The sequence below is a fragment of the Carassius auratus genome, unplaced genomic scaffold (assembly GCF_003368295.1).
Source record: "Carassius auratus strain Wakin unplaced genomic scaffold, ASM336829v1 scaf_tig00215191, whole genome shotgun sequence".
Classification (NCBI taxonomy): Eukaryota; Metazoa; Chordata; class Actinopteri; order Cypriniformes; family Cyprinidae; genus Carassius; species Carassius auratus.
The window spans coordinates 74,174-96,294 of record NW_020527975.1 but is presented as its reverse complement, the minus strand read 5'-3'; the positions used below and the strand labels follow the sequence as shown (position 1 = coordinate 96,294).

General features: G+C 41.4%; 1 protein-coding gene across 2 annotated transcripts in view; it reads left to right on the top strand.

Moving 5' to 3' along the window:
* The window catches only part of lrp2b (low density lipoprotein receptor-related protein 2b), a 104,773-nt gene that overhangs the window by 30,608 nt on the left and 52,044 nt on the right, over positions 1-22,121 (top strand). For both annotated transcript variants that reach the window (XM_026259434.1, XM_026259433.1), the window contains exons 14-23: positions 3,912-4,114; positions 4,218-4,358; positions 4,504-4,713; positions 5,220-5,412; positions 5,625-5,750; positions 5,923-6,053; positions 6,195-6,332; positions 6,772-7,050; positions 7,136-7,375; positions 7,781-7,903. In XM_026259434.1, the coding sequence (XP_026115219.1) occupies positions 3,912-4,114; positions 4,218-4,358; positions 4,504-4,713; positions 5,220-5,412; positions 5,625-5,750; positions 5,923-6,053; positions 6,195-6,332; positions 6,772-7,050; positions 7,136-7,375; positions 7,781-7,903 (1,784 nt within the window). The remainder of the gene's footprint in view (positions 1-3,911; positions 4,115-4,217; positions 4,359-4,503; positions 4,714-5,219; positions 5,413-5,624; positions 5,751-5,922; positions 6,054-6,194; positions 6,333-6,771; positions 7,051-7,135; positions 7,376-7,780; positions 7,904-22,121) is intronic.

Genomic DNA, 22,121 nt, shown 5'->3' with positions numbered 1-22,121 from the left:
GTGTCAGGGTTTGGCAAGGGAGGACCCAGATGCAGGATTATCAGGGGGAAACAGTTTATTAACAAGCGTGAAACACAGATGATGTAGTAAGACAGTCCACAATAGGGCAGGGCACACGACAGGAGAACAGGGTGGTCAGAAGGACATGGCTCCAGACTCTGTGGGAAAAGGAGACCTGGTAGCAACTCAAGTAGGAAGGGCCTGACCCAGTTGAAGGAACCCCTTGTAGCACCACAAGGTCTGTCAGGTCAGACGAACCAGCGAGGATTCAGGAAGCAGGGCAGGAACCAACACAGACACAAACAAAAAGACAAAACAGGGGAGACAAGAATTTGACACATGAAAGGAAACTTGCAAACCAATGCCTAGGGAGAAACGAAAACTAAAAAAAAACAAACAAAAAAAAAAAAAAAAATAGAAATAACTGGAATTATCGGAAAATAAGAAGAACAATAGGAAAAAGCTAGGAAAAATGAACTAGAACTACAAACCAAAAATAAAGAAAACCGCAACCTTGCTGAAAACTAGAAAGAGAATAAAAAGGGTGGGAAAAACCCCAAAAGGTTCAAGAACAAAAACACTAAACTACAAAGACTAGAACTAGACTACACATGGCAACAAGTGAAAACAAGAGGGAACCAAATAAGTTGCAAAATACTGATTAAAGAGCTCTTACAAGACTAAATATCTAAGCAAGAGACTGTACACAAGGCATGCACAAAAACAAACCAGCAGAGGCCAGAGGGAAATGAGCACAACATAAAGGGAGCAGAGCACACAAGGATCAGCTGAACAATTAGACAAACAAAAGGACTAAACAAGGGGGCGTGGTGATTAGAAACGAGGAGGCAGGACAAGGGGAGCACACGGCCAACATAAACAAAGACACAACCATGTGCTCAGGCACAAAATGAACAGAGACACATTAAACAAAGATAGGACAGACAAGACTGTCAGGGCAGGATCCGGACAGTACCCCCCCTCCAAAGGACGCCTCCTGGCGTCCATCCTGGGTGGAGTTAAATGGGTCACAGGGTTGGTAGGGAGCCAAAAGGGTACGAACTTGAGGGGTGGGTGGGAAGGGACCCATGGATGTCCATGCCTGTCAGGAAACACAGAGGGTGGGATGGGAAGGGCGGAAAATGTTCCAGGGCAATGGTTTAAGGCTGACCAGGGTGGTGCCATCTTAGGGAAACTTTGCAGACCGTGACCGGAGGGTGGGTTAAGGGTGGGGGCATAGTTAGTGGCACCTCTACCAGCACATTTCACAGGTGAAGGTCTCCTACTGGACTGAGTGTTACGGCCAAACTCCAGGATATTCTTGGTAGGCAAGACATGACTAACCAGGGATTCGGAGGTGGCATCAACGAGAAGTTTAGGGCTCTCTGGAAGGGCCTCCTTGGATAGAACATGTGGGCTTTACATGACTGACAAGACTTTCAGGGTTGGCCTCAAAGGATGCGACAAGACTGACAAGAACCTCTTCTGTAGCAGGGGGAGAGTCTGGAGTGGGCTCTGGGGATATAACAGGGATGCTCTTAGGGGCCTCTGGACCAAGTTCAAATACGGACACTGGACAGCTCTTGGGCCTTGTTGAAATGCCCTCCTGGGCTGCAGGAATAGGCTCAGGAACCAACTCTTGACTCCTGGTGGGGGATGACGAACTGCCCTCTGGGGCTATGAAGATTGACCAGGAAACTGGCTCTTGACGGCCCTCTGGGGCTGCTAAACTACTCTCCAAAGCTGGAACTGGCTCAAAGACAGTCTCAGGAACACCTCCTGTGGCTTCTAAACTGTCCTCTGGGGCCACAGCAACAGACTCTGGAGAGAGGGGGCTGCTCAGGAATGACGTCCGTTACCATGACAGGAAAAACATGCTGCTTAGAACCTGCCTCCATGGCCATAACTGAAGCATCAGGCAACTTGGGATCATCCAGGGCAAGTATATGAGGGGACTCTGAACAAAAGGTTCTAGCCATCCTTGCACAGGACCTCCTACCCTTACGCCCCCCAGGACCTTAATTCGTAATCTTGCCCACTTCTTGAGAGATTTGGACTGACAAACACACAATTATCAAGACTCGACATGACTGGCTTTGACTTAAGTGGGACAGACTTGACAGACACTGGAACAGAGGTTGACTGGGAAACTTCTCTTAAAGCTACCTTGATGGCTTCAGAAGGCTTCATTGATTTAGAAGCAGGAGCTGGCACTGAGCTACTCTCAGAGGCTGGAGCCAGCACAGGGGACTCCATGGCAGCTGCAGCAACTTGGGCCGCCCTCTTCCTTCGGGCCCTTCGTTTCTCAGTGGGAGTCAGATGATGATCGTGGACTTGACTCGAAGAGGGAAGGAGGGCAGGTTGCTGGTCACTGCTGATATCCTCCAGAAAGTTAAGGATTTGCCAGTCCTTGCGGTGATGCACATAATTAGAGAAGTCCCAGAAATTCAAAATACGCAGCTGCTCCATCTCCCATCGAGGTAAGGGGTCATCTAGAGTGAGGTTGAAGGCCTCCTTCAGGGTTAGATCATCATATTCAAGGCCCCTAGCCATGGTCAAAAATAATTGGGCATAGGACCGTGGTTCCTGGTCCTGCTGACGAAGCGATGCCAGTGCCTGCTGGAGCGCCAATCTCCCTTCCGCAGTGGCAGGTGGAACAATCTTAATACTCATTCTGCTGGGTCCTATAATGGCTGGTTCGTTCTGTCAGGGTTTGGCAAGGGAGGACCCAGATGCAGAATTATCAGGGGGGAAACAGTTTATTAACAAGCGTGAAACACGGATGATGTAGTAAGACAGTCCACATAGGGCAGGGCACACGACAGGAGAACAGGGTGGTCAGAAGGACATGGCTCTAGACTCTGTGGGGAAAAGGAGACCTGGTAGCAACTCAAGTAGGAAGGGCCTGACCCAGTTGAAGGAACCCCTTGTAGCACCACAAGGTCTGTCAGGTCAGACGAACCAGCGAGGATTCAGGAAGCAGGGCAGGAACCAACACAGACACAAACAAAAGACAAAACAGGGGAGACAAGAATTTGACAGATGAAAGTAAACTTGCAAACCAATGCCTAGGGAGAAACGAAAACTAAAAAAGGAAAAACAAAAAGGTAATACTAGAAATAACTGGAATTAATGGAAAATAAAAAGAATAACAATAAGAAAAAGCTAGGGAGAAACAAACTAGAACTACAAACCAAAAATAAAGAAAACCGCAACCTTGCTGAAAACTAGAAAGAGAATAAAAAGGGTGGGAAAACCCCAAAAGGTTCAAGAACAAAAACACTAAACTACAAAGACTAGAACTAGACTACACATGGCAACAAGTGAAAACTAGAAAACAAGAGGGAACCAAATAAGTTGCAAAATACTGATTAAAGAGTTCTCACAATACTAAATATCTAAGCAAGAGACTGTACACAAGGCAAGCACAAAAACAAACCAGCAAAGACCAGAGGGAAATGAGCACAATATAAAGGGAGCAGAGCACACAAGGATCAGCTGAACAATTAGACAAACAAAAGGACTAAACAAGGGGGCGTGGTGATTAGAAATGAGGAGGCAGGACAAGGGGAGCACACGGCCAACATAAACAAAGACACAACCATGTGCTCAGGCACAAAATGAACAGAGACACAATAAACAAAGATAGGACAGACAAGACTGTCAGGGCAGGATCCTGACACCATGGACATATTGATATGAGATTTTATGTTACATATTTATAGTCATGTTAATCTCTAAAATATTTTATCAGGTAAAAATAAATATTGGAACAGTAGTGCCTTTGAATATTGATATGGACAATCATGGGCCTTGGAGTTAAAAAGGTTGAAAATGGCTTTTTCTTTTTTTTTTTTTTCTTGTGAATGCTGAATTTACATTCATATTTGTGTTTTCAAATATGCTTCTAGGAAAACAGTGTTGAATGGCGGTCATCAGGTCCCCCACCCATTCGGGATTTCAGTATTCGAGAACCATGCATTTTTCACAGACTGGGTCAAGATGGGTGTGATTCGGACCAACCGCTTTAATGGCAGTGACCCAACTTTTCTGTACCGGTCTACTAGCAGACCTGGACAAATTGTGGTTTCCCATCCAGCTCTTCAGCCCTTTGGTGATAACAACGTTTATTGTTATAAAGCAAAATGTAAAATATGAGCCAGGATGACACATTACAACATTAACTGTATAATACCTGGCCTTTTTTCTGACTGCAGTGATAAACCCATGTGGCAGACACAATGGTGGGTGTCAGCAAATCTGCCTTCTGAGTCACCGAACTGACAATGACGGACTGGGTTACCGCTGCAAGTGTCGTCTAGGATACGACCTACAGGATGATCACCACACATGCTTTAGTGAGGAAGAGAGCCCGCCTGCCAAATCATGAAATGATGTTGAATTAGATGGTCATATACTGAGATAGGAGAGTGTATTTTAACATTTTTGTTTTCAGTTTCAGCTGTACCAGATCCTCTGAAACAAACATGTTTTTTCTTTCAGAGATTAGAGACTATTTACTGGTGGCAAGTGCACAAGCAGTCAGGGGGATTCCTCTTAACGTTTCATCCCAGGAAGATGTCACCCTGCCCCTCGCTGGCATGGCCCAATCCTTCTCTGGTTCTGGAGTGGAGTACGATGCATCAGTGGAGACTGTGTTTTACAATGACCGAATGCGACAACTCATTTACAAATCATCCATCAATGGAACCAGTAAGTGGAAAACGCAACATTTACATTTACTTTGTTTAACTGGTTAAACTGGCCAAGTACCACCTTTGATTGAATCCAAACAGCAATCAAATTAAATTAATCAGAGATTACAAATACTGTAAAACCTGGAAAATATATATTTCATAAATGTAATATTAATTCATTTTTAGATTAATTCATTAATTCATTAATAGGGAAAATAAAAATGAAATAATTATAAGTATTTATAAAATTAAATAATAATATATTATGTTGTTTTCATTAACATTTAAATTAATTTTATATATATATATATATATATATATATATATCACATACCATCTGGGGCATTTCACATACTCCATATTCTTCTGCTTACCCTGTGTTAGCTCTGTGTTACAGAGATTAGTTACACTCAGTACTTCTCAGTGTCAGAGAAGTAGAGTTTATTTTCTTACAAAATACTGCCCTGTAAAATAAATAACTTTTTTTTTTTCACTAAATGTGGTTCTGTTCTTATATCTCAGAAAGTGAGATCCTGACAGGTTACAGAGTGGGCTCTGTGGAGTCAATGGCATATGATTGGACCTCTCAGATCCTCTTCTGGACATCCAGCACTTATCGCACCGTTTCCGGTTTTAAAGTAACTGATGGATCAAGAAGGGACATTGTTCAGAACTTAAAATACCCCCGGGGTATTGCTGTGCACCCAAGTGCAGGGTATGAGACATCATGGACAAGAGTACATCACTCAGAATAAAGTTTTGTGCTAAATAAAACATCCATAGCATGTCCTGTAAATACAGAGGAACATAATGAAATAAAAGACCAAATTTACCATTAGCTGTTCTTTAGATTTGAATATTTGTGTGTGATTTTATTAGATGGATTTTTATGTAATTTTACTGGATAGCTCTATTTTGTTCCCTTAGATACCTCTTCTGGTCTGATTGGTACCGTCCCGCTGTGATCACCAGAGCATACACGGATGGAAGCAATGCTATTCCACTAATCAACTCAACACTTGGCTGGCCTAACGGACTTGCCTTGGACTACCTGTAAGGAGATTCTTTTACAATCAATAGTTTTCTGTACCTATACACTTTGAAGTGTTCTGTTTTTAAATGAGATAAGTTTATTCACATTTCATTGTGCTTTGATCCCGAAACAAGGATCAGTTTAAACTTAAAGAAGAAAATAAAAAGAAAAGCTTATTTTTGTGCTCAATAGGATGGATAGGCTATATTGGGTTGATGCGCAGCTAGACCGGATTGAGCATGTTAGCATTGATGGGCTAGATAGAAAAGCCTTCTCCAGTATTGGACAAATCACTCATCCTTTCTCGCTTACAGTACACACAGGTTGGCACTTCTGTATTTGTTCATTCTTCACATGGCCATTCTTCATATGATGCTGATGTTACGCCTATGTTGAACTAAATGAATTTAATAGATTTTTAATTTTTTTTTTACTGACTGATCTGCCTCCACAATATTTGTTAGATCATCTGTTTGTGTCAGACTGGAGGACAAATTCTGTATTCCGAATGAGGAAGAGGGATGGTGGGGAAAATATAATCCTACGAAAGGGCATCTCAGGCATAATGAACGTTAAGACTTACTCAGCTGATCTCCAGAACTGTGAGTGACACAGAAAAACTGCCTTTTTATCCAATTTACTGGAATTTTGTCAATTGTACTGCATTTTTAGACATGTTTTAACATGATGATGATGTCAGTTTTGGGTCACTGATAAATAAGAGCAAAAAAAAAAAAAGAGGAATTAATCATAAAATACTTTTAATATGATCATTTGTTTTTATTTACATTTTTTTAATAATTAATTTAATTATTTTTTTCTTGATGCCAAGACAGTTGACATTTAGACTTTTAAATCAGAAATTTAACACATGCTTATCATAGAAGAGGTTTATTAATTTCACTGAATTAATAATTTCTTATTGTATTTTTAAATAAATTAATAGATAGAACATAAAATTGACCCTTGTACTTGTTAGATGCAAGTTGTTATTTATCCCAGTAAGGGATAATCAGCTACTGTAATCTCATTGCTGTGTAGTGTTCAAAAGCAAATGCAATCTGATTCAAAACGGCCGCTGCAGCCACTTCTGTTTCCCTACGCCTGCATCCAACCGTGTGTGCGGATGTCCCTATGGAATGAAACTGCAGGAGAACCAGAGGGACTGTGTAAAGGATGATACTGAGCCCCCACCAGATGATAACTGTGGAGATTATTCCTTTCCCTGCGATGGGGGCCGCTGTGTGGCAAATTCTTTTCGTTGTGACGGTGTGAATGACTGTGTCGACAATACAGATGAAGCCAACTGCACAGATCCAGGTGTGTATGTACATGTGAGTGTGCTTGAGCACCACCCAAAGACCTATCAATGTCTATGAACATCTCCTTTGAACATTTTAATCAGGAACAACCTGCTCTCCATATGCCTTCACCTGTGGGAACAAGCACTGCATCCCTGTTAGTTGGCGCTGTGATGGACATGATGACTGTGGTGATGGAACCGATGAGGATAACTGCCCCACACGTGTTCCAACCACCTGCTTGTCCAGCCAATTTGCATGCGCTAATGGAAACTGCATCCCAAAAGCATGGGTGTGCGATGCCTTCAATGACTGTGGCGATGGATCTGATGAGAGACAGTGCAGTGAGTACTGAAGATTTTGAAGGAAATTCAGAAAATACATGAACAAGGTTCAGTGAATATGCAGAAATACATACTGGTAAAGACAATTTCATAAAAATAAAAAAAATCCCCAGAAGCCCTAGAACTGTCCATGTACACAAATATGACACAGTTAATTTAATTTAAATTTGCATATGCAGAAATGCTTATTGGTAAAGACAAGTTAATAAAAAATGCCAGAAGCCCTAAAACTGCCCATGTACACAAATATGACACAGTTAATTTAATTAAAATTTGCATATGCAGAAATGCTTATTGGTAAAGACAAGTTAATAAAAAAAATGCCAGAAGCCCTAAAACTGTTCATGTACACAAATATGACACAGTTAATTTTGACCAATCCCATTCTCCTCTGTCCTATCCCAGATTCCACTATCACCACCTGCCAGCCTGGCTTCTTCCTGTGTCCAGGTCACCGTTGTATATATAACTCCTATGTCTGTGATGGAGACCAGGACTGTTTAGATGGATCTGATGAAAAGGACTGTGGTAAGGCAGTGATTTAATTTGAATTTGAGATATTGGTATACACTTAAAAAAATCTGTTTTCTAAATACAGGTGCTGGTCATATAATTAGAATATTGAAAGTTGATTTATTTCACCAATCCATTCAAAAAGTGAAACTTGTATATTATATTCATTCATTACACACAGACTGATATATTTCAAATGTTTATTTCATTTAATTTTGATGATTACAACTGACAACTAAGGAAAATGCCAAATTCAGTATCTCAGAAAAATAGAATATAACTTAAGACCAATACAAAGAAAAGATTTTTAGAAATCTTGTCCAACTAAAAAATATGAAAATGAAAAGTATGATCATGCACAGCACTTAATACTTAGTTGAGACTCCTTTTGCCTGAATTACTGCAGCAATGCAGCGTGGCATGGAGTCGATCAGTCTGTGGCACTGCTCAGGTATTATGAGAGCCCAGGTTGCTCTGATAGTGGCCTTCAGCAGCTCTTCTGCATTCTTGGGTCTGGCATATCGCATTTTCCTCTTCCCAATACCCCATAGATTTTCTATGAGGTTAAGGTCAGGTGAGTTTGCTGGTCAATTAAGAACAGGGATACCATGGTCCTTAAACCAGGTACTGGAAGCTTTGGCACTGTGTGCAGGTGTCACGGTTGGTGAACCGTAGTCTCGGTTTTGCACTATGTGGGTGTAGTTTTTGTGTGTCTCTCATCAGCACTGATCGTTTCATGTGGTCGTCTCTGTTAATTGTTCATCAGCCACAGCTGCCACTTATTGCCCTGTCTTTCGTCTTGTGTTTGTCATAGTGTTGTTTGAAGTCTCCCGTTCGCATGCCTAGTTTCTCGTTCCTGTTCTTCTCGGTTTCATCTCTTCATTGGATCCTCACAACTCTGGGACCCCATCCACTCCTCACCATCACGGACCGCTCGTCTCAGTTCCTGTGTCACGCTCTCCTGATGTGTTTTCTCATCGCCACTTCCTGGATCACCGTCCGACATCGCCACACACACCTGTTGTTCCTGCCACTCTTCCCTGTTCATTGGACTCTCTCAATAAATTATTATTCAGTTACTTGCATTTGCTTCCTCACCATTATTTACAGTTACAGAACACTCTGACCAACATGGAAGCAGCAAGTTCCACATCACTATCCGAATTCATCCACCACAGCTACACCCGTATAGATCAGCAGCAGGAGATCATCATCAACACTGGACGTGCTGTCCAAGCGCTGGTGACACAGGTGTCCGAGCTCACCCAGCAGATCCAACAGCTGACCACTGCCGCAGCGCCACCCTCACCGTCTGTTCCCCGAGTTGTCCCTGAAATGAACTACCGGCCTACCTGTTCTTGAGATTTACTTCGGTAAATTTGGCCTTGTGGGGAACGCAGTGGGATATGTTCCTGCATGGGTTGGCCGACCGTGTTCAGAAGGAGATCTACCTACTCGAGTTGCCACCCAGCCTCAATGGGCTTATCGACTTGGCGCTCCGCGTGGATGCTCGCATCGGTCGACTGGGGGTGCACGCCTGTCCCACACGTCTCCCCGGCAACCCTGAGAGTGGCAACCCAAGCAGAGAGAACATGGCCGGTCCCATCCTTGATCACAAGCCCATGCAGGTGGGTAGAGCTCAACTGACACAGGAGAAGAGAGAGAGGGGGAGGTCCCAAGGACTTTGTATGTTTTGAGGTGGCTCTGGACATTTTCTACTCTCCTGCCCGGTAAAAGAGTCAGCCCGGTAATAAACTTGAGGCTACTTTCAGGTGGGATCTCCTGAAAGTACCGTGCTGCCTCAGACGACAAGACGCATCCTTGCGCGTTCTTTTTCCATCATGTATCTCCTGTCGAATGTAATTATGACATTGGTAACAGGGAATTATTGGCCGTCAAGTTAGCATTGGAGGAGTGGCGTCATTGGTTTGAGGGAGCGGGGGTGCCTTTCATCATCTGGACCGATCATAAAAATTTAGAATTTATTAAAACTTCCAAAAGACTCAACTCCAGGCAGGCTCAGTGGGGACTTTTTTTTTTTGGTCGTTTTGACTTTTCTCTATCGTATTTTTGATCCATCCAAATGCCCAGTGACTCCTGAGTGTATTTTACCTGAGAAAGTAGTTATCTCATTGTTACTAATGGAATGCATAGTCGATATAAAAAACTGGATGACGAGTAATTTCTTACTGCTAAATTCTTAAAAAACAGAGGTGTTAATTATAGGACCTAAAAACTCTGCTTGTAATAACCTAGAACACTGTCTAAGACTTGATGGCTGCTCTGTCAATTCTTCGTCATCAGTTAGGAACCTAGGTGTTCTATTTGACCGCAATCTTTCCTTAGAAAGCCACGTTTCTAGCATTTGTAAAACTGCATTTTTCCATCTCAAAAATATATCTAAATTATGGCCTATGCTCTCAATGTCAAATGCAGAAATGTTAATCCATGCATTTATGACCTCAAGGTTAGATTATTGTAATGCTTTATTGGGTGGATGTTTTGCACGCTTAGTAAACAAACTACAGCTAGTCCAAAATGCAGCAGCAAGAGTTCTTACTAGAACCAGGAAGTATGACCATATTAGCCCGGTCCTGTCAACACTGCACTGGCTCCCTACCAAACATCGTATAGATTTCAAAATATTGCTTATTACTTATAAAGCCCTGAATGGTTTTGCACCTCAGCATTTGAATGAGCTCCTTTTGCATTATAATCCTCTACAATCAGGGTATCTTCCGTCCATTCCAAATCCGTTTTCAATTAAAAAACTGAAAATGAAAGACTCAAGAGGATACAAGTGAGAGAACATTAATTAAATAATGAGAAATTGAAAAATGGCTCGTTTATTCGTTATTCCATCTAGGTTAAAAAAACGGAAAATGAGTTTTTGACTTGATTTCTCACTTTGTCGTTTGGGGTTTAAAAAACGGTTTATGGCTTCAATATTTCATTCGCACTTGTGGGCGAAGCTGAAACGCTCCTTTCATCTGATTGGTCGAATCGCTCTGCCTTCAGGCAGAATAAGAGTCTTATAGGAGCAATGTCTGAAACCACCGCTCACTGTTAATTAACATAATATTTGAGTCAGATGTTGCTGGACACATAATTCGTGCTGCTGTGACTTGCAAGTCACCCCTTTACATTATTTCTAGGTTATAGTATTGTATGAATATTGTCCAACTGATAAATACAGTGCAAATAGTTCTGTCTCCTTGGATAAAAGTGAAGTGGAAATAAAAATCAATAATAGACTGAACAGTTCTATGATAATATGTCTGTAACATTTACCACTCTTGTCTTTTAAGTCAAAAGGCACTAGGTGTGTGTGTGTGACATTAATAATTAATTGTTGAAATTAATATAGTTACATTTATTAAATAAATTCTGATTTTTTGTTTTATTACATACTAAATTGAATGATGTTTCTATTTTAGTCTTCTTTGTTGGCCACGAGAAAGCCAATATATATTTGAACATAATTATTATTATTTATTATGAGAGTAATGGAAATCGACTAAAACTTTTAATGTTTCACCAAATTCAGCTCAGATCTTCAGACTCGCCTGACTCGTTGATGTAATGTTCAGACTTTTTCCTTCTCAAAAAAATCCTAGTGACTTTCATTAAATGAGCAATGAAGGTCTTACACTTAATGTCCACTAGAAGGGGAGACAGGATTTCTTTTTAAGTAAGTTTAAATGACAAATCAATACATTGTACTACCATGAATATGCCATATCTGTGTAACACAGGTTCTTCAATGATAGATGGGGTGGGAGTGGGGTATACCTTAGCTCAATGATAACTGTATAATATAAAATAACATTAACTAATGCAGCTGGTGCCAAATAAAAATGATTATGTTTTGGAAAACTGCAAGTCAAATGTACTTGCACAAATGACTTGCTGTTACATAAAACCCCTTATGCGTTGTTGGGGACCTTTTCGTCCACTAGAAGTTGAGTCTTATTTTGTCCACAACTTTCTGTTTCAGCTAATGGAATGATTTTTGGTGGCAAATATTATTTTGACACATATTTTGGGAAAATGCTTGAAATGTTTCAAAAACTCAACAGTACACTGTGGGCAAATTCACTACCCTTTCGTTATGTTCGGGATGAAAACACCCCCTAAATTAAACTGCTGTAAAATTGTATCAGATATTTTTTTTTTTTTTTGCATAAATCTATTAATCAACCTCAGTCATGATCAAAACTACCAAATGTAAAAAAAAATATCCAAGATTTTAACTCTTTAATTAACAAGTTCATAAATGATGTCACTGATTTGAAAAAAAAAAAAAAAAAAACACACACACACACACACAAAATGACATATTTTCAATATAAAAAGTGATTGTTGACTGGATATTTTTTTTAACTTTTATGACAGTCTTGGGCATGTCAAAGATTAGTAACAAGATTGGCTTTGATGTATTGTTAGTTTTTGTCCATGTAGTTCTGAGAGCATGAGGTGCATATTTGGATTTTTTCAGATACATCAAGGTAAGTGCACAAAGTTCTCTCTCACACACTCTCTCTCTCTCTCTCTCTCTCTCTTACACACATACACAATATAGTATGCTGTTATACTCCATATAGCTTCATATACAAGTCAGAAATTAAGCTTTTTTTTAGAGGCCTATCTAAAGGGTCCCACCTAGTGATCAACTGTAAAAATAACACATTTTACCTCTTCCCAACAGGGAAAACCATATACAATCAAGAATGCATGATTATGTGTCATGGCTTTACAATCAAAAGTGTCATTATAATGGAAGTCAATGGGGCAAAAACAGCCACCAACAATAAATTAGGGGAAAAAATAAATAAATCTAATGCTGCACAAAAACTAAAAATGCATCAAAGCCAATCTTTTTACTAATCTTTGACATGCTCAAGACTGTGATAAAAAAAATCCAGCCACAATTACTTTTATATTGAAAATAAGTCATTTTGTTAGTTTTTCCCCCCAAATCAGTGACATCATTTATGAACTTGACAATTAAAGAGTTAAAATCTTGGCTTTTTTTTTTTTTTTTTTTTTTACATTTGGTAGTTTTGATCAGGACTGATGTTGATTAATAGATTTTTGCAAAAAAAATATTGAAAAAAAAAAAAAAAAAATATCTGATACATTTTATAGCAGTTTAATTGAGTGGATGTTTTCATCCCAAACATAACGAAATTGTATGTGAATGCACAAGGGACACATAATAACTTTTGTTTGGCACCAGCCGCAGTTAATGTTGACAGCTAGCAAGAGTGTGGTGGGGTGCAAGGTCTGTTTTGACCAATGGATGGAGACCTCAAGGCAGTGGCCTAAATGCTGATCTGAAGATTTTGTCTTTATAGATTACAGTTTACATTGTACTTACTGAAGTACACCTCTGCATGCAGACAACCCAACTGTACAAATTCATTTACAGATTTAAAACCCAGTCCTGAACCGGGAGAACCATGTTCTAGGGCTGGGTGATAAATCGATTTTATCGATTAACTCGAATTTGATATTAAGGGCGATTTGTTTTTAATGAAAATCGTTTTTCTCTTTAACTTCCACCACCGGCTCTCCCATTAGGCTTCCGTAGTTCAGAGTGGGCTCGCCCTCCCCCTGCTTTCCTTACAGCCGCACACAGACAACATGACAGTTAACAGCGCAGAGCTCGTTAAAAAGAAAGGCACCGTTTCATCCGTTGTTTGGAATTGGTTTGCCTTTTTTAGTGTCAGACACAGAACAAATAATGGCACATTGCAAAGTGTGTTTAAAAGCCGTTGCTACAAAAGGTAGCAGCACAACAAATTTATTCCAGCATCTTAAACAATAGGGATGGGTACCGAAACCCGGTATTAAACTGGCCCCGGGGCTAAAGACCGTATGAAAGACTGTAGTATCAGTAAGATCTGACGCTATCGGTTCTGCTTTCGGTACTGGAGGGAAAAAAAATTATGCACTATGTATTTTTCCTTAATAATGTTATCGTGCACATTTTATCTCACCAAACATTTCTAATGTGCGATCATATTGAGAAGGGTATTCCTGCACAACCGGAGGCTACAGTTACAGGACCGCAATTCTGTGACCGCAGCTTTAGGACCCTAGTATTTTTGTAACAGCGCCACCGGACGACGTGGACAGCAACCAGACGGTGAGTATCGATATTTAATTACGTTTTATTTTATAACGTTTAAACGGTGCAAAGTTTACATAGTGAGAACTGCTACCTATGAATTAATAATTAATTCCCACCAAATTAAGAATTTGTGAGCTAGTTTTATTAATTACTACAACGTTAATTCGTGGCTATGATTTCATAAATTATAATTGTGTTTTAATGACGAAGTATTATAAGTGAATCTAGCCTGCACATTAATTAAACTTATCAGATGACAAGAGCATGGTTGATGTAAGGTTTGTTAGATTTACCTGCAGCTTAATGTATTAGAGTGAATACTGGCTTAATAGTCGTTGTTTTACCATATTTAGGTATAAAATATATTTCATAATTAAACTTCACTGACTGCCTAGTTGCAGTATGTGTTAGCCTGTTGTTTTGGCATTATTTTGCAATGATAAATTAGGCATTTGGCAATTTTAATAGTTTGTTACAATTTGGCCTAATCTGCAGGTCTATTCCACATACAGTTATACATTGCTATCATGTGTTAGTTTCTGTCATGTTCTGCATGGCCAATATGAAGTGATTTTATGGATTCGATTAGGCTCATTGTAGGACAGATGATTAAAAAAGGCACTAGGGATATTTTCATGATCTCAAAATATTCTAACAAGTACACTCTCACTTTTCCAAGATACATATAACAATCAAAAAGGGAAATCCCTGCCCGAATTGAAGAGATGCACCACATGCTGCAAGGACTTTCACTTTTCATATATATATATATATATATATATATATATATATATATATATATATATATATATATATATATATATATATATATATATATATATATATTCCAGTTGAATATGTTAAACAAATGTTTCTTATTTATCTCTCTCTGTCTCTCGCTCTCTCTTTCTCTAGAGTTGAAGCCTACAGCCATTCTATCCATGCAGCAACTGATGGAAAAGGGGTTCACTTTGGTGCTGTTGTGATGTTGTCACAAAAATGACATGTAAATTCTGTACAGACCAAGAGTTTGGACACACCTTCTCATTCAAAGAGTTTTCTTTATTTTCATGACTATGAAAATTGTAGATTCACACTGAAGGCATCAAAACTATGAATGAACACATGTGGAATTATATATGGAATTATATACATAACAAAAAAGTGTGAAACAACTGAAAATATGTCATATTCTAGGTTTTTCAAAGTAGCCACCTTTTGCTTTGATTACTGCTTTGCACACTCTTGGCATTCTCTTGATGAGCTTCATGAGGTAGTCACCTGAAATCGTCTTTCAACAGTCTTGAAGGAGTTCCCCGAGAGATGCTTAGCACTTGTTGGCCCTTTTGCCTTCTGTCTGCGGTCCAGCTCACCCCTAAACCATCTGGATTGGGTTCAGGTCCAGTGACTGTGGAGGCCAGGTCATCTGGCGCAGCACCCCATCACTCTCCTTCTTGATCCAATAGCCCTTGATGCCTTCAGTGTGACTCTATAATATGTATATAAATAAACATTCTTGAATCATTCTTGTGTCTTGTCTTGCTTCTCAACAACTTTTAAAATATTGGCAGTAATTTAGTGACTCCATATGCTGATTCCAACTTTAACTTACCTGATAATGAGCTAATTCACCTTAAGGAAGTGAATCAATATACTGTATAATTCAAGAGACATTTCAAGACTTTTAAGGTTCTTCATTTTTTAAAATTGTTTTAACATTGATATACATCAATTTTACAAAATTGATATTTCATTTATATTTTGTGTAAATTCATGTTTAAATTTAAAATTGTGACTCAAAGCACACTTAGTAATTTAACTCTGCTGCATTTTGAAGCTTACATTTAAAAACATGCTACTGAGATTAATATATTGATGCTATATACAAAGTAACGTGACTGCAGTTTCAGGAACGCAGTTTACAACAGGATACTAGAACTGCGTTCCTGAAACTGCAGCCATCGCTATATTGGCCAGTACGGTAGGTGGCGCTGTCAGGAAAAACTAGGGTCCTAGAACTGCGGCCCAGATCTGCGGTCCTGAATCTGCAGCCTCCGGTTGTGCAGGAATATACTATTGATCATATTAAGTCATCTGTGAGATTAGCGAAATCTGTCATGCGCGCTGCGGAGGCTGTCTGTCAGTCACACACACACACAACAAGAACGAGCGCGGCGCACACACACGAATAACAGAACGAAAACTCCCGCTAAATAATAAAGAGTGACGATGGCGAAAAGATTTGCTTAATAATGTTATCGTGCACATTTTATCTTACCAAACATTTCTAATTTGCGATATTAAGAAGTTTGTCTGTGAGATCTGCGACATCTCTCATTCGCGCCGCGGAGGCTGTCTGTCAGTCACAAACACACAACAAGAATGAGCGCGGCGCACACACACAAATAACAGAATGAAAACTCACGCTTAATAATAAAGAGTGACGATGGCGGAGAGAGCAAAATGTTCCAAAGTGTGGTTATACTTCACTAGCGTTAGGGTGACCAGATGAGATTATTCAAAGATCAACAGTCTGTCATTAGTCTTTAGTGTGCCACAAAAAACAACAACATTAAAATCATGAACTCAAATGTCAATGTAAAAAGAAAAAAAAAAAAGAAAAAAAACAATGACTGTTGTAACATTGCGTAGATCAGACCTTTCTGTAATGCTAATGAGTTTAAAGTTTTGTTAGCACTTTATGAATACCCCTGTGACAAGTATGTATTTTTGTAATAGATCTAATTTTGTCATTTTTGTTACATTTAACCAAAAGTGTTTTATCAAACAGGGACACACAATTTATTTTTATTTATATTTTAATTTATTTTGAAGGTGCATTGTGTCACTGTAAGTTATTAGAAAACTGATAAGCTACTGTACATTTTCACTGTTTACAATGGCAGTGCCTGCCATCTCGTTTACAAGCATGTTTTGAGGCTTGTTTCTGTCACGGTTTTACGCTGCCTGAAGGAATACGGAGTCGAGGATAAACAAAATAAGGTTTTATTTTCCAACATAGGAGTTATCCAAACATGGATCACAGAGGAAGGCACAGCTCGTGAGTATCAAGTAGTGAGCAAGTAACAAGTTGATGACAAGTAGACCCGACAAAACAGAACTGAAAGGACAAGGCTTATGTACAGAGGATAATGGGGAAACACAGGTGGATGGAATCATTAAATTAACAGGGACATGGAACACATGAGGAAGATAATAGACACACCTGGGAACTAATCAAACTAAACACGGAAGACAGAAACTGGGTCACTGGGGCAAAAACACTAAATGAGTCCAGGTGTGTGACAGTACTCCCCCCTCCCTGTAGGTGCGTCCTCGCACCGTAGAAAACAACCAAGGAAGGCGTGTGTGGTAACTTGGGAGGAGGTTCCGGTGGAGGACGGACTCCCAGGAGGGGGCCAGCAGACAGGGACCACGGAGGAAGGAGCCAGGGAGGAGACGACGGAGGGAGGAGCCAGGGAGGAGACAGGAGCAGGAGGAGCCAGATGGTCCACCAGAGACCAGCCAGGACGGAGTGGCAGTCCAGTGGCGAACCGTCCCGCCCCGATGGCGCGGACTGAGGGTGAGCTGCGGGACTGACTGGCACCAGCAGGGATGGCGAGGAACTGGCTGGTCTAGGAGGAGGACAGAGAGGAAGGATGGGAGGAAGGACAGGAAGATCAGGACTGGACGGAACCAGCAAAAGTGGAGTAGAGGGACCAGCAGGTTTGGGAGGAGGTGGGAGGGAATACAGGAGACACAGAAGGTTCAGGGCTGGGCAGAACCAGCGGAGACACAGAAGGTTCAGGGCTGGGCGGAACCAGCGGAGACACAGAAGGTTCAGGGCTGGGCGGAACCAGCGGAGACACAGAAGGTTCAGGGCTGGGCGGAAACCAGCAGAGACACAGAAGGTTCAGGGCTGGGCGGAACCAGCGGAGACACAGAAGATTCAGGACTGGGCGGAACCAGCGGAGAAACAGAAAACTCAGGGCTGGGCGGAACCAGCGGAGAAACAGAAAACTTAGGGCTGGGCGGAACCAGCGGAGAGACAGAAGATACAGGGCTTTCCTCCATAGACCAGTCCATCAGATCCAGAACTTGCTCCATACGATCTTCAGAGACTGCATACAGCTCACCCTCAGTCGCAGGAGTGTGGGCAGGGCTTTCCTCCACGCCCTCGATCTCCACGAGGACTCCCACGATGCACGGTGTTGCCGGCTCACACACCTGGTCAGTCGCGCTCTCGAGATCCTGTTCCCTGTCAGTGGGTGGCTCGGGCTCTGCGGCTGCGGTGGGCTCTGGCTCCGTGCGGCGTGATGGTGGCTGGCTGGTCTCTGGGTCGGGAGTGGGACTGGCAAGATCCTCTATCGGGCAGACGGTGAAAGGTGAGCCATTTCTCGCCAGAGTCCACTCCACGAATGCGGCGAAATCCTCCCGAGGACCATCTTCGGACGACAACGCTCTGCCCTTGGGGTTCAGGCTGGCGTTGTAGAAGGCGCAGAGCGCGTCGTCCGGGTAGCTGGTGGCATTAGCTAACAGAAGGAACCGTCTGGTGTGGTCCTCGAGAGAGCGTCCCTCCTGCTCCAGCATGAGGAGGAGGAATCCGGGGCTAGAGAGGGGATCCATCAACACTATGAAACAAAAGGACTTTGAAAACACAAAAACAAAACGGAGGGAAAACACGCAGTTTTCTACTTTCTTTTAGGTCGGGTCTTCTGTCACGGTTTTACGCTGCCTGAAGGAATACGGAGCCGAGGATAAACGAAATAAGGTTTTATTTTCCAACATAGGAGTTATCCAAACATGGATCACAGAGGAAGGCACAGCTCGTGAGTATCAAGTAGTGAGCAAGTAACAGGTTGGTAACAAGTTGATGACAAGTAGACCCGACAAAACAGAACTGAAAGGACAAGGCTTATGTACAGAGGATAATGGGGAAACACAGGTGGATGGAATCATTAAATTAACAGGGACATGGAACACATGAGGAAGATAATAGACACACCTGGGAACTAATCAAACTAAACACGGAAGACAGAAACTGGGTCACTGGGGCAAAAACACTAAATGAGTCCAGGTGTGTGACAGTTTCCTGTTACACTTATGCACAAAGGGCAAATTCAGATTAAACTGCATAAGTGAAAACCAGAACAAAATAAAGAGTACATTTGTTTTGAGCAATTTCTTTGTCGGTTGTAGTTTGTTTTTAAATAGAAAAAAATCGATTAAAATCGAAAATCGGGTTTGATGTGAAAAAATCGGAGATTTTTTTTTTAAGCCATATCGCCCAGCCCTACCATGTTCTGCAGAGTACTGTTCCAACACACTTGCTTGGACATTGCTACTGATCCTGAAGACCTTGCTTAGCTTAGGTGTGTTTATTTGGGGTAGCTAAACTTTGCAGGACACTGGCCATCCAGGAGGAGGACTGAGAGTCCTGACATTAACACTTTACATTCAGTGCACGTGATTTATCAACACCGATTTATCACAACCTAAAATGTACAGCTCATGAAAAATAAAAGTTTCAGATGGACAAACATTAAATGCATAAACCAGTGTGAATAAAAAATATCTTAAAGGGGGGGTGAAATGCTCGTTTTCACTCAATATCCTGTTAATCTTGAGTACCTATAGAGTAGTACTTTATCCTTCATAACTCCAAAAAGTCTTTAGTTTTTTTATATTTATAAGAGAAAGATAGTCAGTACCGTTTTTCTCGGAAAAACACGAGCGCCAGGAGGCGTGACGTGGGCGAAGCTAAAGAATCACGAGCGCGAATAGGCTTTTGCGTTGACAGCGTCTGGAAGCTGTGACATTACCGTGTGGAAAAAAACATCATCCAAAACAAACCATGGCTAACAGTCAGATTCAGCCGTATATTTATGATCCAGAATCAGATCCAGAGGCTGAAATTTAACAAGAGCAGCAGCAGCAACGACTACAGCAGGACGTCTCTATGTGATAAGGGTCACAATGACTTGCAAGTCGCAGCAGCACGGATTATGTGCGCAGCAGCATCTGATGCAAATATTCGAATGAAATATGAAATATTGAAGTCATAAACCTATTTGTAAACCCCAAATGACAAAATAAGAAATCAAGCCAAAAACTTGTTTTCAGTTTGTTAAACTTAATGGAATAACAAATAAACGAGCCATTTTCTATTTCTCGTTATTGAATTCATGTTCTCTCACTTGAATCCTCTTGAGTCTTTCCGTTTTCTGTTTTTAAATTGAAAACGGATTTGGAATGGACAGAAAATACCCTGATTCTGTACGTACGCTACGTTCTCAAAACTCAGGCAATTTGATAGTACCTAGAATAACAAAATCAACTGCGGGCGGCAGATCCTTTTCCTATTTGGCACCTAAACTCCTACCTAACATTGTTTGGGAGGCAGACACACTCTTGCAGTTTAAATTTAGATTAAAGACCCATCTCTTTAACCTGGCTTACACATAACATACTAATATGCTTTTAATATCCAAATCTGTTAAATTATTTTTAGGCTGCATTAATTAGGTAAACCGGAACTGGAAACACTTCCCATAACACTGTATGTACTTGCTACATCATTAGAAGAATGGCATCTACGCTAATATTTGTCTGTTTCTCTCTTATTCCGAGGTCACCGTAGCCTCCAGATCCAGTCTGTATCAGAGGGTCGCTGCAGTCGCCCTGATCCAGTACGTATCCAGACCAGATGGTGGATCAGCACCTAGAAAGGACCTCTACTGCCCTGAAAGTCAGCGGAGACCAGGACAACTAGAGCCCCAGATACAGATCCCCTGTAAAGACCTTGTCTCAGAGGACCACCAGGACAAGACCACAGGAAACAGATGATTCTTCTGCACAATCTGACTTTGCTGCAGCCTGGAATTTAACTACTGGTTTCGTCTGGTCCCCCAACTGAGCCTGGTTTCTCCCAAGGTTTTTTTCTCCATTCTGTCACCGATGGAGTTTCGGTTCCTTGCCGCTGTCGCCTCTGGCTTGCTTAGTTGGGGTCACTTCATCTACAGCGATATCGTTGTCTTGATTGCAAATAAATGCACAGACACTATTTAACTGAACAGAGACGACATCACTAAATTCAATGGTGAACTGCCTTTAACTATCATTTTGCATTATTGACACACTGTTTTCCTAATGAATGTTGTTCAGTTGCTTTGACACAATGTATTTTGTTTAAAGCGCTATATAAATAAAGGTGACTTGACTTGACCGCCCTCTAATGGCATGATGGTCATTTTGACTGTAGTGGACCGATTCTCGAAGGCGGCACATTTCATTCCCTTGCCCAAATTACCCTCACCCAAGGAGACAGCAGTACCTGTAATTGATCACGTCTTTTTGGTTACATGGCCTCCCGATGGACGTGATTTCTGACAGGGGATCCTAATTTGTGTCCAAATTTTCGAAGAAATTTTCTAAATTATTGGGAGCTACGGTTAGTCTGTTTTCGGGTTATCATCCGTAGAGCAGCGGTCAGTCCGAGCGGGCCAACCAAGATTTGGAGAGAACGTTGTGATGGTTGGTCTCCAGGAATCCTTCATCCTGGAGCCAACAATTCTCCATGGTTGAGTATGCTCATAACTCGCTACCAGTGTCATCCACAGGCCTCTCCCCATTTAAGTGCAACATAGGTTACCAGCCACCAGTTTTTCCTAGTCTAGAATCTGAAGTTGCGGTCGCCTCTGCCCACGCTTTTGTCCAGAGTCGCGCACCAAGGCTAAGGCCGATCGCCACTGGTCAAAGTGGAGGCGTTCCTAGAGGGAAGGGTACTGTCATGGTTGGTAAACCCTAGTCTCGTGTGGATGGGGTTTTTGTGTGTCGTTGGTTAGCACTGATCGTTTCATGTGGGCGTCTCCATTAATTGTTCATCAGCCACAGCTGCCACTCATTACCCGATCCCTACTTATTGCCCTGTCTTTCGTCTTGTGTTTGTCAGAGCGTTGTTTGACGTCTCCAGTTCGCATGCCTGGTTTCTTGTTCCTGTTCCTCTCTGTTTCATCTCTTCGTTGGATCCTCACACCTCTGGGATCCCATCCACTCCTCGCCACCACGGACTGCTCGTCTCAGTTCCTCTGTCACGCT